The sequence below is a fragment of the Lepidochelys kempii genome, chromosome 20 (genome assembly GCF_965140285.1).
Source record: "Lepidochelys kempii isolate rLepKem1 chromosome 20, rLepKem1.hap1, whole genome shotgun sequence".
Classification (NCBI taxonomy): Eukaryota; Metazoa; Chordata; order Testudines; family Cheloniidae; genus Lepidochelys; species Lepidochelys kempii.
In genome coordinates, this window is record NC_136399.1 from 12,638,006 (window position 1) to 12,652,326 (window position 14,321).

The 14,321-nt window shown below is 61.7% G+C and overlaps 1 protein-coding gene across 4 annotated transcripts in view; it reads left to right on the forward strand.

The window, feature by feature from the left end:
• PDE1B (phosphodiesterase 1B) overlaps positions 1 to 14,321 on the forward strand; it is a 149,783-nt gene that overhangs the window by 122,559 nt on the left and 12,903 nt on the right. For all 4 annotated transcript variants that reach the window (XM_073318684.2, XM_073318683.1, XM_073318682.1 and 1 more), the window contains 10 exons: positions 359 to 541; positions 1,083 to 1,149; positions 1,842 to 1,958; positions 5,534 to 5,674; positions 6,538 to 6,638; positions 7,674 to 7,799; positions 8,527 to 8,628; positions 9,923 to 10,043; positions 13,872 to 13,953; positions 14,132 to 14,252. In XM_073318684.2, the coding sequence (XP_073174785.1) occupies positions 359 to 541; positions 1,083 to 1,149; positions 1,842 to 1,958; positions 5,534 to 5,674; positions 6,538 to 6,638; positions 7,674 to 7,799; positions 8,527 to 8,628; positions 9,923 to 10,043; positions 13,872 to 13,953; positions 14,132 to 14,252 (1,161 nt within the window). The remainder of the gene's footprint in view (positions 1 to 358; positions 542 to 1,082; positions 1,150 to 1,841; positions 1,959 to 5,533; positions 5,675 to 6,537; positions 6,639 to 7,673; positions 7,800 to 8,526; positions 8,629 to 9,922; positions 10,044 to 13,871; positions 13,954 to 14,131; positions 14,253 to 14,321) is intronic.

The following is a 14,321-nucleotide window of genomic DNA, read 5'->3' on the forward strand; positions in this document are numbered from 1 at the left end:
AGCCTGACCTTAAAAACTTCTAAGGAAGGAGATTCCACCACCTGCCTAGGCAACGCATTCCAGTGCTTCACCACCCTCCTAGTGAAAAAGCTTTTCCTAATATCCAACCTAAACCTCTCCCACTGCAACTTGAGACCATTACTCCTTGTTCTGTCATCTGCTACCATACTGACAGGGGTATATGGGAGGAGGACATACAGGGGATGGGATGCCATGCTGACAGGGGCATATTGGAGGATGGCAAGTGGCATGTATAGGGCATGGGATGCTGTGCTGATAGGGGCATATGAGGGGAGAGGGATGGAGCGTGGGGGGTGGTGCGTGTCCATTCCTGCTTCACTGGCAGTTTCCGTTTCAGGCAAATCCTGGACACAGAGGATGAGCTGCAGGAGATCAAGTCGGACGCAGTGCCGTCCGAGGTGCGGGACTGGCTGGCCTCCACCTTCACCCAGCAGACCCGTGCCAAGGGCCGGCGCTCTGAGGAGAAGCCCAAGTTCCGCAGCATTGTCCATGCTGTTCAGGCCGGCATCTTCGTCGAGAGGTTCGGAGCTGGGGGGCATGGCGGGGGCTGTCTACGGGGAGTTTGCAGGGTGCTGTATTGGCATGTAGGGAGAAAGCTCCCTGCCTGGTGGAGGGGGCTGGAAGCCTGGACTCCTCGGTTCTATTCCTGGATCTGGGAGGCCACTGGGATCTGGTGATTTCAGCATGGGGACTGGGAGCCAGGACTCTCTGGGAGGGGAAGAGTGTCTAGTGGTTAGAGTGGGGGAGCAGGAAGTCTGGACTCCTGGGTTCCATACCTGGCTCTGGGAAGGGAGACAGTATAGTCACCGCCCCTCTCTGTGCCTCAGTTTCCCATATTGTGTCCAGGGATGCTCCCCACACTGGGTGTGGGAGTGGAGAATGAGGCTGAATGTCTGCTGAGTGCTCTGAGACTCTGGGGAAGGCTCAAGCAGGATCACACACACCCCTCGCCTCTCATGGCAGGGGATCTGCCTCTCTGGGCTGGCTACCTGCCTTAGCACCCTCTTCTGGCAAATGGGGAGCAGGGCCACAGTCTCACCTGCTGCTCCCTTTCCCCGCAGGATGTTCCGCCGGACGTACACAGCCGTGGGACCTAACTACTCCACCTCTGTCATCAACTGCCTGAAGGTAACAGCAGGGAGGGGAGGTGCCTGCTGCTCCCCATGCCCCTGACCCTGCCCGTGAGACGGGCCATGGCTCCCATGGGGGCGGAGGCTGCAGCCGGTGGCAGCCTGGCATCCTCTGTGCTGCTCACCCCTGTTTCCCTGTGGCCATCAGAGCCGAGCATGACTCTGCCCTGTGCTGGCAGAGCCAAAGCTGGCCCCACGAAGGCTGCATTGCTATGCCCATTGCTTGGGAGGGGTCACCCGGCCCAGCCCTGCTGTGTCACACGAGCGCTGTCCCCTCCCAGCACCTGAAAATCCCCATCACCTCTTCCTGTGACATGTGACATGTATTGGCTGGGCAGGGCTGCACCAGGCTGATGGACAGGGCCCCCCACAACCACAGGCACAACCCCCTCCTACCCTTAGCTGGGGTGTCGGTGCCCCTCCCTGTCCTGCTTCCCTAGGTCAGACGCTTTGCCCCTGCACCCATTCGCAGCTCATGCTGCCTGTGCTGGATACAGGGTGTTTCAAAGGCCCCCTGGATGTAACTCTGCCACCTGGAATGGGACCCAGCCTAGCCCTATGCCAGCTCCTCCCAGCCTGGTTCAGGCAGTGCGCCCCCTGCCTGCCACGGCCCTGCGCCAAGCTGCCTGTCCCTCCCCAGCCTTGCTGCACGGAGCGGAGGTGTGACTTCCGCTCTGCCTTCTCCCGCAGACCCTGGACCTGTGGTGCTTTGACGTGTTTGCGCTGAACAGGGTGACGGAGGACCACGCCCTGCGCACCATTGTCTTTGAGCTGCTCACCAGACACAACCTCAACAGCCGCTTCAAGGTCAGCAGCCTGCCACCTTCTCCCCCGCCCCCCACCAGCATCCTGCTCCCCGCCATGTCCCATCACCAGCCCCCTGTCCCCACCAGGCCCCATCACCAGCCCCCCCGCCCCATAAGCCCTATCAGCTGCCCCCAACCCAGTCTCCTGCCCTTTATCATGCCCCATCAGCAGCCTCCTGCCCACTCAGCCCCAGAGGGCTGGAAGATCCAATGGGTAGTAGAACAGGAGCCCATGAGTGATACCAGGATCTCCAACCCTCTACACAGCCCAGATCTGTCCCCAGCACTCAGCTGGGAAGGAGGTTTGGGGGACACAGTGCAGGGGTGTGGCCAGCAGAGCCAGCACCCGAACAGGCCCGGTGTGGTCACAGCAGCCCTGGACCCATTCCTGGGGCTGGGTGCCGGCCTCTGTTTGTCAATGGAAGGGCTGGGCCTTGCAGAGAAGAGATCCCCTAAGTTTTTCTCTAAGCCAGCTGAATGGAGAGGTCACGGCGACCTTCCCGGCTCCACAGAGGCTTAGGTGGGTATGTGTGTGCGTGTGTATGTGTAACGCCCTCAGACACTGGGCGGGATTGAACCTGGGACCTCTGGAGCTCAATGCATGAGTCTCTACCGCATGAACTAAAAACCTTGTGGCTCTTAGCCAAGGCGGTAGCAGACTCATCAATCGCTAGCTGGGCTAGGTACCACTAGAGGGGGACAGAGTGCCACTCCCAGCAGGCCTGGGTTACATAGGCACACGTATGTGTATCAGTCTGCACGTGTGTGCATGAGTAGGGATGTGCATGCATGTCTGGCGTAGGAGTATGCATGCCTGTGATCTGCATGCGCATGTCTGTGCGTGTGTGTTCCCGGGCATGCGTGTCGGGGCGTGTGTGTGTCTGAGTGTGCATGTCAGTGCCCAGGTGTGCATGTCTGTCCAAGCATTGACTGTTTTTCTTCGCTCCCTTGCGGGGCCGGTTATGTTCACCCATTGACAGTAACTGATGGGGATGAGGTTTGTGTGAACAGCCCTACTTGCTTTTCCCGTTCTCCGCAATGCTCTCCGTTGTCCAGGCATGACACAGGCACCCATCTCGCTCACATGCTCAGGGTCACACAGTCGCCAGCTTTGGGGTTGGGAAGGAATTTTCTCCCCAGGTCAGATTGGCAGGAACCTGGTGGTTTTCACCTTCCTCTGTAGCAGGGAGCAGGGATCACCTGCTGGGATCATCTGGGCAGATCCTACCTAATCAACTCCCTGCCATGGCAGGGGCCTTGGGCATTGGTGGCACCTCGGTCTCTCCTCTTCTCTGCTGGGGCCAAACCTGCTTTGATTAAGCGCAAGTCTTTAGACTTGGTACCAGGTGTCTGGGTGAAATCCCCTGCCCTGTGCTGCCCAGGGGCTGAGACTAGATGATCTAATGATCCCGTCTGTGAAACAATAAAACAAGGTCCCAGCAGAAACACATGTATCTCACACCATGGAACAAACTGCAAGAGCAGGGGGCTCCGTCAGCATCCCGCCTGAGGAGCGTGGGGAGCGGTGTGTGAGCCAGCTCCCCAGGTCAGTGCCCCAGCCCTTTGAGACAGGTTGGGGGCAGCTCCCTGGTCCCCTGCACAAGCTGGCATCGCTGCCTGGGGCTGAGCTGTGGTGCCCACACGCAGGGTGTTTTCCCACCCACATGCTGGTGACTGATGGGGGGATCGGGAGCTCCTGGGCTCTAGCAGGAAGGAGATGCTAATGGGCTCTCTGGGACTGCTCCAGGCAGAGCCACAGAGCAAGGGGAAGGCAGGGGTCTGTGGTTCCCAAGATCACATCCCCTGGCGGCTTTTCAACATGGCTGAAAGGGGCCATCTCAGGCACTGGCCCATCCATGCAAACAACCGGTGCCCAACTCCTCCGAGAAGGTGGCAATCAACATGTCTGAGCCATGTCCCTGCTGCAGCATGACACGCATCCACCCCAGACACACTGCCTGAGTGCATGCCTCAGTGCATGCTGGGAAAATCCGGGCAGCTACCCGTGGTGCCTCAACAGGGACAGCGCACCCAGGAGACGTGCACGGAACAGCACCATGGAGCAGTGCATGCTGGGACGCCTTGCCATACAGGGACCTAGAGACGGAGACTGTCCACATCAGTGACCCAGGCTCATTCAGGGGTCCTGGCTGCTCAGTGCCAGGCTGGGTACAGGGAGCTGCCCTGAGGCAAAATGGCTTCTGGCAGGGGTCACGTGCCAAGAGCTGCCACGGTTATTGCCCGAGTGTTGATTACGTGGGGCAGAAGATGTACTAAACTCCGAGCCAGCCCTGTCTGGGTGCCTGGGTGGGAGGGGCTGGAGTGGGCACAGGGCTGCAATGGGCAAAGGAGTCCATGGTGCTGCGCTGGGCAGCACAAGTGCCCTGCAGGGCCCGATTTCCAGTGCCCGTCTTTGCTCTTTGCCGTACATCTGCTAGGAGTCGCTGGCACTGCTCCAGATTGTTGTGAGCAGAGTCGAGCCCCAGTCCCAGAGACCTTCCCACAGGCACCACAGTCATGGCATATAGGTCAAGGACCCTGGCGTAGCAGATTGGTGCTTCCCTTCTGCAGCCACGGTGGGTGTGGTGGCCCGAGGAGGCTGGAAGCTCTGACAGTGTGTTGGTCTAGATATTGTTGATTTCCCAAATGGTAGCACCAAGGAGCCCAATCCAGGGTCAGAGCCCATTGTGCTGGGTGCTGCACTGACTGCTCCTGGCTGGAGAGCAGAGGTGTCAGACTGGCTGTGACGGGCGAGGGGGAGCAGAAGCAGAGGCTGTCTCCACATGCCAATCTCTGGAGCAGACTCTCCTTTGCCCCCGAGGGAATGGACTCAGGTGTGATGCTCCTCTCCCCACTCACAGCAGGGTCGGGACTAGACATACAGCACATCCACCCCCTGTCTCCTCTCTGCCCTCTGCGTATGGCAGGGCTCTGGCAACAGGGCTGGCAGTGTGGTGATCCCTGGACCATGCAGCTCTCGGGCAGCTGCAATACCATAGAACAGGCAGGGCAGGGCTGCCCCCTGCTTGTGGGCCTCAGCCTCAGCCTGGCCCCATGGAGCCCCTCAATGGCTGGGGGAGTCCTGGGGCCCATTCACTCCCTGGCCTCTTTGCAGGTACTGCTCAAAGACACATGTGGCTTTACCCATGGGAGCAGCAGCAGTTACTCCAGTGAGTAAGTCCCTGCAGGATGAGGCCTGAGCCCGTCTGACATCAGCAAATAGAACAAGATCCCCCAAAACCACAGTGGGAGAGCAGGCCACTGCCCTGGGGGGAGCTCGGAGGTCTGTGGCCTAGTGGCACAAGCACAGGTCTGGGAGCCAGGAGTGCTTGAGTCCTTTTCCCACCTGGGCAGCCTTTGGCAAGTCACTTGGCTGTTTCCGTGCCTCAATTTCTCCATCAATCCTTCCTGGCTGCCCCTAGGGTTATTACGTGGTGATATTTCTGGCTCCAGTACAGGCTGGCAGCCCTCTCTGGCAGGCAGATACCCCCACAGCGCACAAGGGGCGCCCAGCTTGCATGCTGCTGGCTCAGGGCTCTGGTGCTGCAGCCTGACCACCGTCTCCTTGCTCCGCAGATCCCCACTGTGTTTTTAATGACCTTACTGGACGCACTGGAGGCTGGCTATGGGAAATACAAGAACCCCTACCACAACCAGATCCATGCGGCTGACGTGACCCAGACTGTGCACTGCTTCCTGCTGCGCACTGGCATGGTGGTATGTGGGCGCTGTGCCAGCTCGCTGTGTCCAGGGCCCCTCACCTGGGTTCATGCTGAGGGGTCACGGTCTGGTCTCTCCACTGGCTGGTGGCTAATGGGGGGAGGTGGGACGATCAGGGCATGCTACTACTTCCTCCCTGGTGCCCACGGGTGGAGGGCAGGGGATCTCCCACAGCACTCAGCAGCAGCTGCTCCAAGCTCCTAGTTGCACAAGACAGGGAGGGGGAAGCTCCGTCCTGGCTCTTTCCCAAGTTTGTGGGGATCCAGAGTTTGGTTCAGCCAGTTTTAGAGTCAGGGCCCAGGCTGGGAGTGGGTCAGATCCAGCACCACTTCCCCAGATTTTGGGGGTACTGGGATCTGCGTCTTGGTCCAAACCCATGTAAGAGCTGCCTGGTTCCCCTGGTTCCAGTGCAAGGGGCTGCATTGTTACCAAGGAGCACAGCGCACCCTAGCGGCCTCTCCACCATCACAGAAACAGGCAGGTGGAGAAACCAGCCCAGCGTCAGGAGGGTGAATGGACCTGAGTGCCCTCCTTCTCCCAGCTCCCTGGGCGGGCCCTGGCTGCTTCCTCCTGCCCAGCCCAGCCATCACCTGCACCTGGCACCTGTGTTTTCCCTGCTGCCAGCATAGCCTGGGCTGCAGCCCCTGAGAAGGAGTCAGGAACAGGCTGGAGGGACTGTTAATATAGTGGGGACTCTTAATATAGTGGGGTCACTATATTAAGGTGCCTGCTGCCAACCTTCCCCCCCCCCCCCCAGGTTATGTAGGAGCAGTGATTCCTGCACCTCTGCCCAGGGACAGGCCAGGGTGCTGAGCTGGGCAGGGCCCCGCGTGGGCACTAACAGCGTCTTTGCCCCCCAGCACTGTCTGACGGAGATTGAGGTCCTGGCCATCATCTTTGCAGCTGCCATCCACGACTATGAGCACACGGGCACCACCAATAGCTTCCACATTCAGACCAAGTGAGTGCCCAGGTGGCAGCGCATGGCACGGCCCCTCCAGCCCGGGATCCAATGGTGCAGGAGGGTGCTCTGGGCTGGAACCGCAGGGTTCGGAGGGCGTGAGGGGGATCAGGGCAGGGGCAGGAGGCTGGGATACGGGAAGGGGTGCAGGCTTCGACTGGGGGTGCGGGCTCTGGGGTGGTGCTGGGGATGAAGACTTTGGGGTGCAGGAGGGTGCTCTGGGCTGGGACCCAGGGGTTCGGAGGGCAGGAGGGGGATCAGGGCTGGGGCAGGGGGTTGGGGCATGGGGAGAGGCTCAGGGATGCAGGCTCTGGGCGGCGCTTACCTCAAGTAGCATGGCCAGGCAGCTCTGCTGCACACTGCCCCATCCGCAGGCACCGCCCCTGCAGCTCTCATTGGCTGCGGTTCACAGCCAATGGGAGCTGCAGGGGCGGCGCTTGGTGCAGGGATAGCATGCAGAGTGGAGGCCCCTGGCTTCCCCTACGCATAGGAGCCGGAGAGGGGGCCATGCTGCTGCTTCCAGCAGCTGCGTGGAGCGGCCCCCGACCCTGCTCCCCAGCTGGAGCGCTGGCAAGTCCCAGATCCCGCTCCCCAGCGGGAACTCAAGGGCCAGATTAAAATGGCTGGCGGGCCATAGTTTGCCCATCCCTGCTCCAGCCTGAGCTCTGTGGAGGATTGGGCCCGCTTCGGCCTGTGCTCTGGGGAAGGATTCAGCCCGCTCTGGTCTGCGCTCTGGGGGATTCCGCCCCATTTCAGCCTGTGCTCCTAGGGGAGGATTGGGCTCGCTTCAGCCTGCGCTCTGGGGGGATTGGGCCTGCTCCGGTCTGCGCTCTGTGAAGGATTGGGCCTGGTCTGCACTCCATGAAGAATTGGGCCCGTTCCAGCATGAGCTCTGGGGCAGAATCAGGCCCAATCTTATCTACGCTGTGCTGGTTCACTCATCTCTCAGTGATGTGGTTGTGATAGCAGCCGGCTGCCTGCCCGGGGTGGCCTCTCCCCAGCCCCAAATCTTAGCCATGGCTCCTCTGGTCCCAGGTCTGACTGCGCCATCCTGTACAACGACCGCTCGGTGCTGGAGAACCACCACATCAGCGCCGTCTTCCGCATGATGCAGGAGGACGAGATGAACATCTTCATTAATCTGGCCAAGGATGAGTTTGTGTAAGGCCCTGCCCTCCTGTCCCTCTGCAGGACCCCCAGAGCCCGTGTCCCTTTCACTTCTGCGAGCCACTGGGTTGCAAATAAGTGGCTAATCATGCTGCTCATCTGGCCAGCAGGGAGCACATTGCAGGTGTCTGCCTATGATCATATGTATCCGCTCAGCGCAGAGAACACTGGGCAGCAGATACAGACATCGGCCCCCCCGTCCCAAATCGAAACGGAGGCAGAGAGGGGACCTTCCTCCCCTCCGTGTTTATGATTTATCAGTTGAGTTACTGTGTCACTTCGGGGCCCTCGTCCTGGAGCAGGACCCCGTGTGCTGGCACTGTACAGACACAGCACAAAAAGCCTAGTTAGTGAGTTGCTGATGGGATTTTTAGCACGGAGCAACAGTAAAGCACCCCATCATGGTGGAAGCGGTTAATGATGGGGGTACGTCTCTCTGAGATTCATGCACAGAGGGTGGTGCTGAGGGCCTGGTGGGGAATAGGGCAGGGAGCTCATTCAGCCTGAGGCTCTGCTAACTCTATTTCCGAGCCTTCTGTGTGGGGGGGACCTCTTAATGGGGAGCGCTGGGGGCAGCTGCCAGCTCAGGTTCATTGTGTTGTGCTGACAGAGCAGCCACAAAGGGGCCAGTTCATAAAATGCAATGGGTGGGGCGTGTGCAACGGGCTGAGTGGCTGGCTGTACAGGAGTGATCACATGTCTGTTTCTCCACATGGGGCAGGGAGCTGCGGTCCCTGGTGATTGAGATGGTCCTGGCCACGGACATGTCCTGTCACTTCCAGCAGGTCAAGTCCATGAAAACCTCCCTCCAGCAGCTGGAGAGGTGAGTGAAGGGGTGGGGGTGGAGGTGTCTTTCCAGGCCGCTGAAGGAAAGTGTTGCTTCAAGGGGAAGCAAGAGGTGGTGTTGGCGGGGGGCGGGGGGCAGGTGCTTTGTGCACGTAGGAAGTTTATGAGCACGGGTGGCTTTGTGTGCAGCTGAGGTGGGTGACAGAAATGTGTGTGTCACATGTGGATTTTGGGAGTGGGATGTGTGCTGGGCAGGGGGTGTGCATTGTGTGTGTGTGTGTGCGCGCATGCTTTGGCTGTGCAGGTCTGTGTGCGTATGTGTACGCACACACATGTCCACACACGCCTGCGTGTCCACAGACGTGTGTCTGCATGTGCCTGTGCGTGTACATGTGTCTGCATGCACCATGTAGACAAATTGGAGAGTGTTCAGGGAAGAGCCACAAGGACAATTCAATGGCTGGAGAAACTGCCTGCTGGGGCGAGACGGAAGAAGCTCCATCTATTTAGCTTATCAAACAGCAGGGTAAGAGCTGACTTGATCCTGGCCTGTAAATCCCTACACAGGAGCAGATTTCTGAGAGCAAAGAGCTCTTTAATCTCGCACTCAAAGGCAGAGCACGATCCAATGGCTGGAAGCAGAAGCTCAAAAAATTCAGGCTAGAAATAAGGTGCAAAAGGTTAAGTGAGGAGAATTAACCCTTGGAACGACTGGCCCCGGGGTGCAGTGGATTCTCAGTCATGTGGGGTCACTCTGTCCTGCGGCTGGAGCTGTCATTCCCAGCTTGGGTGTACGGACACTCGGTAGCTTTGATGGAGATGACATGCTACAAAGAGCACTGTGCCCGCAGTGGCACGGGTGGTGGTGCAGGCTAAAATCCCATGTGAAATCCTGGGTGTGTATTCAGGCAGTGTATTCTCGCTGCCTTGATGCTGTGGCCACACTGCTGTGTTCAGCGCACTAGCTCCATCAGAGCTGGGAATTACGGCTCCCGCTGCAGCCTAGATGGACCCTTGGAGTCTGGCTCTAAAAGCTTTGCTCTAGCTCGGCTGGAGGCTGGAATCCCTGGCTCTGGCCGGGGAGATGCAGACGGACAGAGCAGGTGATGGTAATAGCCTGCACACTGTTGAGCTGAATTGCGTCTGTGCATGGCGGTGGGTGTGTGTGAACGTGCCTGTGTGCAGGTGTGCACACAACTCTGTGCCCAGGTGTGCTGGGCTGTGTCTGGGCGCCAGGGGTGAAGAGAGGTGGGGCCAGACCGTGCTTGGGTGGAGGCCGGGTAGAGAGCAGGGCCCCTCCCTCACTACGCCTTTTGCGCCTCCCTCTGCAGGATCGATAAATCGAAAGCGCTGTCGCTGCTGTTGCATGCAGCCGACATCAGCCACCCCACCAAGCAATGGAGCGTCCACAGCCGCTGGACCAAGGCTCTGATGGAGGAGTTCTTCAGACAGGTACCGTGGGGAGGCTCAGCCGGTCCCCAAGGCCTGCAGCTCTTCCCAGCTCCCTTTAAAACCAGATGAGCCCATGGGGTTCCAGGCCTTGGTCAGAAGCAGCTCAGGGGACCCAGGAGCTTGCAGTCTCAGGAACCTGTCCTAGGAGGGGAGAGATCCCCAGTGATTTCAGTGTCACCCGCTGCCAGGGAGAGTCCATACCCAGGCTGCCGGTGGAGAGTGGGATCAGGCTTCCCCCGAACCGGCTCCTCTTGGCCAGGGGAGGACGATTCCCTTACGCAGCCTAACAGCCCGAGGGCCCCAGGTAAGGCACTGAAGCTCAGTTATCCCTGCTGTGACCCCCCTTGGTCTCCCCCAAGTGTGGGCCTGCCCCCGTGTTGCCCTGTTGGTGGCACGATCTTCCCTGTGACTCTGCAGTACCAACCAGCCTTTCTGAGCCATTGCTGAGCTGGGTATTTCTGGCTGGGGCAGTGATTCCGAACCCAGCCCCCCTGACAGCAGAGAGCCAAGCCCAGAGCCTCTTCCAGCCAAGGAGCTTGTGGGCTGCACAAAATAATGGAGTTCCCCGACAGCAAGGGCGGAGCACAGAGAGAGGAAGGAACATGGCTCAAAGCCAGTAGCAGAGCTGAGAACGGAACCCCGGAGTCCTGACTCCCTCCGCACCCCCACTCGATCCCACTCTGCGATGCCGTGGGGCCTCGGGGAGCGACAGCGGCGTGGGGACTGCGATACCACGTGGCCTCGGGGTGCGACAGCGGCGTGGAGACTGCGATGCCGCGTGGCCTCGGGGCGCGACAGCAGCATGGTGACTGCAATGCCGCGGGGCCTCGGAGCGCGACAGCAGCGTGGGGACTGCGATGCCGTGGGGCCTCGGGGCGCGACAGCAGCGTGGAGACTGCGATGCCGCGTGGCCTCGGGGCGCGACAGCAGCATGGTGACTGCAATGCCGCGGGGCCTCGGGGCGCGACAGCAGCGTGGGGACTGCAATGCCGCGGGGCCTCGGGGCGCGACAGCAGCGTGGGGACTGCAATGCCGCGGGGCCTCGGGGTGTGACAGCGGCGTGGGGACTGCGATGCCGTGGGGCCTCGGGTGCGACAGCGGCGTGGGGACAGCGATGCCGCGTGGCCTCGGGAGACGACAGAGGTGTGGTGACTGCGATGTCGTGGGGCCTCGGGGCACGACAGCAGCGTGGGGACTGCAATGCCGCGGGGCCTCGGGGCGCGACAGCGGCATGGGGACTGCGATACCACGTGGCCTCGGGGTGCAACAGCGGCGTGGAGACTGCGATGCCGCGGGGCCTCGGGGCGTGACAGCGGCATGGGGACTGCGATACCACATGGCCTCGGGGTGCGACTGCGGCGTGGGGACTGCAATGCCGTGGGGCCTCGGGGCGCGACAGCAGCGTGGGGACTGCAATGCCGTGGGGCCGCAGGGCGCGACAGCAGCATGGGGACTGCAATGCCGCGGGGCCTCGGGGCGCGACAGTGGCGTGGAGACTGCGATGCCACATGGCCTCGGGGTGCGACAGCGGCGTGGGGACTGCTATGCCGCGTGGCCTCGGGGCGCGACAGCAGCTTGGGGACTGCGATGCCGTGGGGCCTCGGGGCGCAAAAGCGGCGTGGAGACTGCGATGCCGCGTGGCCTTGGGATGCGACAGCGGCATGGGGACTGCGATGCCGCGTGGCCTCGGGGTGCGACAGCGGCGTGTGGACTGCGATGCCGCGTGACCTCAGGAGACGACTGCAGCGTGGGGACTGCGATGCCGTGGGGCCTCGGGAGACGACAGAGGTCGCGACAGTGGCGTGGAGACTGCGATGCCGCGTGGCCTTGGGAGACGACAGAGGTCGCGACAGCGGCGTGGTGACTGCGATGCTGCATACCCTCGGGGTGCGACAGCGGCGTGGGGACTGCAATGCCGTTGGGCCTCGGGTGCGACAGCGGCGTGGGGACTGCGATACCATGTGGCCTCGGGGTGCGACAGCGGTGTGGAGACTGTGATGCCACGTGGCCTCAGGGTGCGACAGCAGCGTGGTGACTGCAATGCCGCGGGGCCTCAGGGCGCGACAGCGGCGTGGGGACTGCAATGCTGCGTGGCCTCGGGGTGTAACAGCGGCATGGGGACTGCGATACCACGTGGCCTCGGGGTGCGACAGCAGCGTGGGGACTGCAATGCCGTGGGGCCTCGGGGCGCGAAAGCGGCGTGGAGACTGCGATGCCGCGTGGCCTTGGGGTGCGACAGCGGCATGGGGACTGCGATGCCGCGTGGCCTCGGGGTGCGACAGCGGCGTGGGGACTGCGATGCCGCGTGGCCTCAGGAGACGACAGCAGCGTGGGGACTGCGATGCCGTGGGGCCTCGGGGCACAACAGTGGCGTGGAGACTGCGATGCCGCGTGGCCTCGGGAGACGACGGCGGCATGGGGACTGCGATGCCGCGTGGCCTCGGGAGACAACAGAGGTGTGGGGACTGCGATGCCGCGTGGCCTCGGGGTGCGACAGCGGCGTGGGGACTGCGATGCCGCGTGGCCTCAGGAGACGACAGCGGCGTGGGAACTGTGATGCCGTGTGGCCTCGGGAGACAACAGAGGTGTGGGGACTGCAATGCCGCATGGCCTCGGGGTGCAAGAGCGGTGTGGGGACTGCGATGCCGCGTGGCCTCAGGAGACGACAGAGTTGTGGTGACTGCAATGCCGCGGGGCCTCGGGGCGCGACAGCGGCGTGGGGACTGCAATGCCGCGTGGCCTCGGGGTGTAACAGCGGCATGGGGACTGCGATACCACGTGGCCTCGGGGTGCGACAGCAGCGTGGGGACTGCAATGCCGTGGGGCCTCGGGGCGCGAAAGCAGCGTGGCGACTGCGATGCCGCATGGCCTTGGGGTGCGACAGCGGCATGGGGACTGCGATGCCGCGTGGCCTCGGGGTGCGACAGCGGCGTGTGGACTGCGATGCCGCGTGGCCTCAGGAGACGACAGCAGCATGGGGACTGCGATGCCGTGGGGCCTCGGGGCACGACAGCAGCATGGTGACTGCGATGCCGCGTGGCCTCGGGAGACGACGGCGGCATGGGGACTGCGATGCCGCGTGGCCTCGGGAGACGACAGCGGCGTGGGAACTGCGATGCCACGTGGCCTCGGGAGACAACAGAGGTGTGGGGACTGCGATGCCGTGGGGCCTTGGGGTGCAACAGCGGCGTGGTGACTGCGATGCCGCGGGGCCTCGTGGCGTGACAGCGCCGTGGAGACTGCGATGCCGCATGGCCTCGGGGTGCAACAGCGGTGTGGGGACTGCGATGCCGCGTGGCCTCAGGAGACGACAGAGTTGTGGGGACTGCGATGCCGCGGGGCCTCGGGGCGCGACAGCGGCGTGGTGACTGCGATGCCGCAGGGTCTCGGGTTGCAACAGCAGTGTGGGGACTGCGATGCCATGTGGCCATGGGATGTCACTACAGACTCATCCCCACTGGAGTGTGAAAACAGGCATTTGCAGCTACAAACGCTCACTGTGTGAACCAAACTCACTCCCAGAGACACAGACAGTCAATCGTGTGCAGATCGAGTAGTTTCGGCTTCACACCTGCTGTCCTGCCCCAGGGGCCGGGCTGCTCAGTGGCAGATAGATTGAGCCTCATGCCCAGGGACAGTTTGAATCCTGTGTTTTGGACCAGCTGAGTATGTAACCCAGGTGTCCTGGCTCGTATTTCCCAGGCTCACAGCAGTAGCTGAGTCCACTGAATCCCTCTCCTGTGCCCAGGCTGCTCTTGCGTCACCCTGGAGCTGGGTGCCCCAGGCGTTTGGCAGGGATAATGGTGCTCTTTGTCTTGTTTCCCGCAGGGGGACAAGGAGGCTGAGCTGGGCCTGCCCTTCTCTCCGCTCTGTGATCGCAAGTCCACGCTGGTGGCCCAGTCCCAGATCGGTGAGTCGCTCCCTCCCCCCACCACACACCTGCCCTGATATATTTGGTGACTTGCCTGCCCGTTGGGCCAGGCCATGCCCTCATATCTGTGCATGCAGCCCTGCTGGCTCAGGGGTCCGTGGCACAGTGGGGTTCCAGGTGCATCGCATTCTAATGCCACCTCCCTCTGCCTCCGCAGGTTTCATCGACTTCATCGTGGAGCCCACTTTCTCGGTGCTGACGGACGTGGCAGAGAAGTTTGTCCTCCCGCTGATGGAAGAAGGCTCCAAGTCTAAGTCCTCCTCCAGCCAGCAGAGCAGGTGAGCACTAGCATCGGGGACACACAGCAGCTAGAAAGCTCAGGGGAGTGTTACTAGCACTGATGCCCT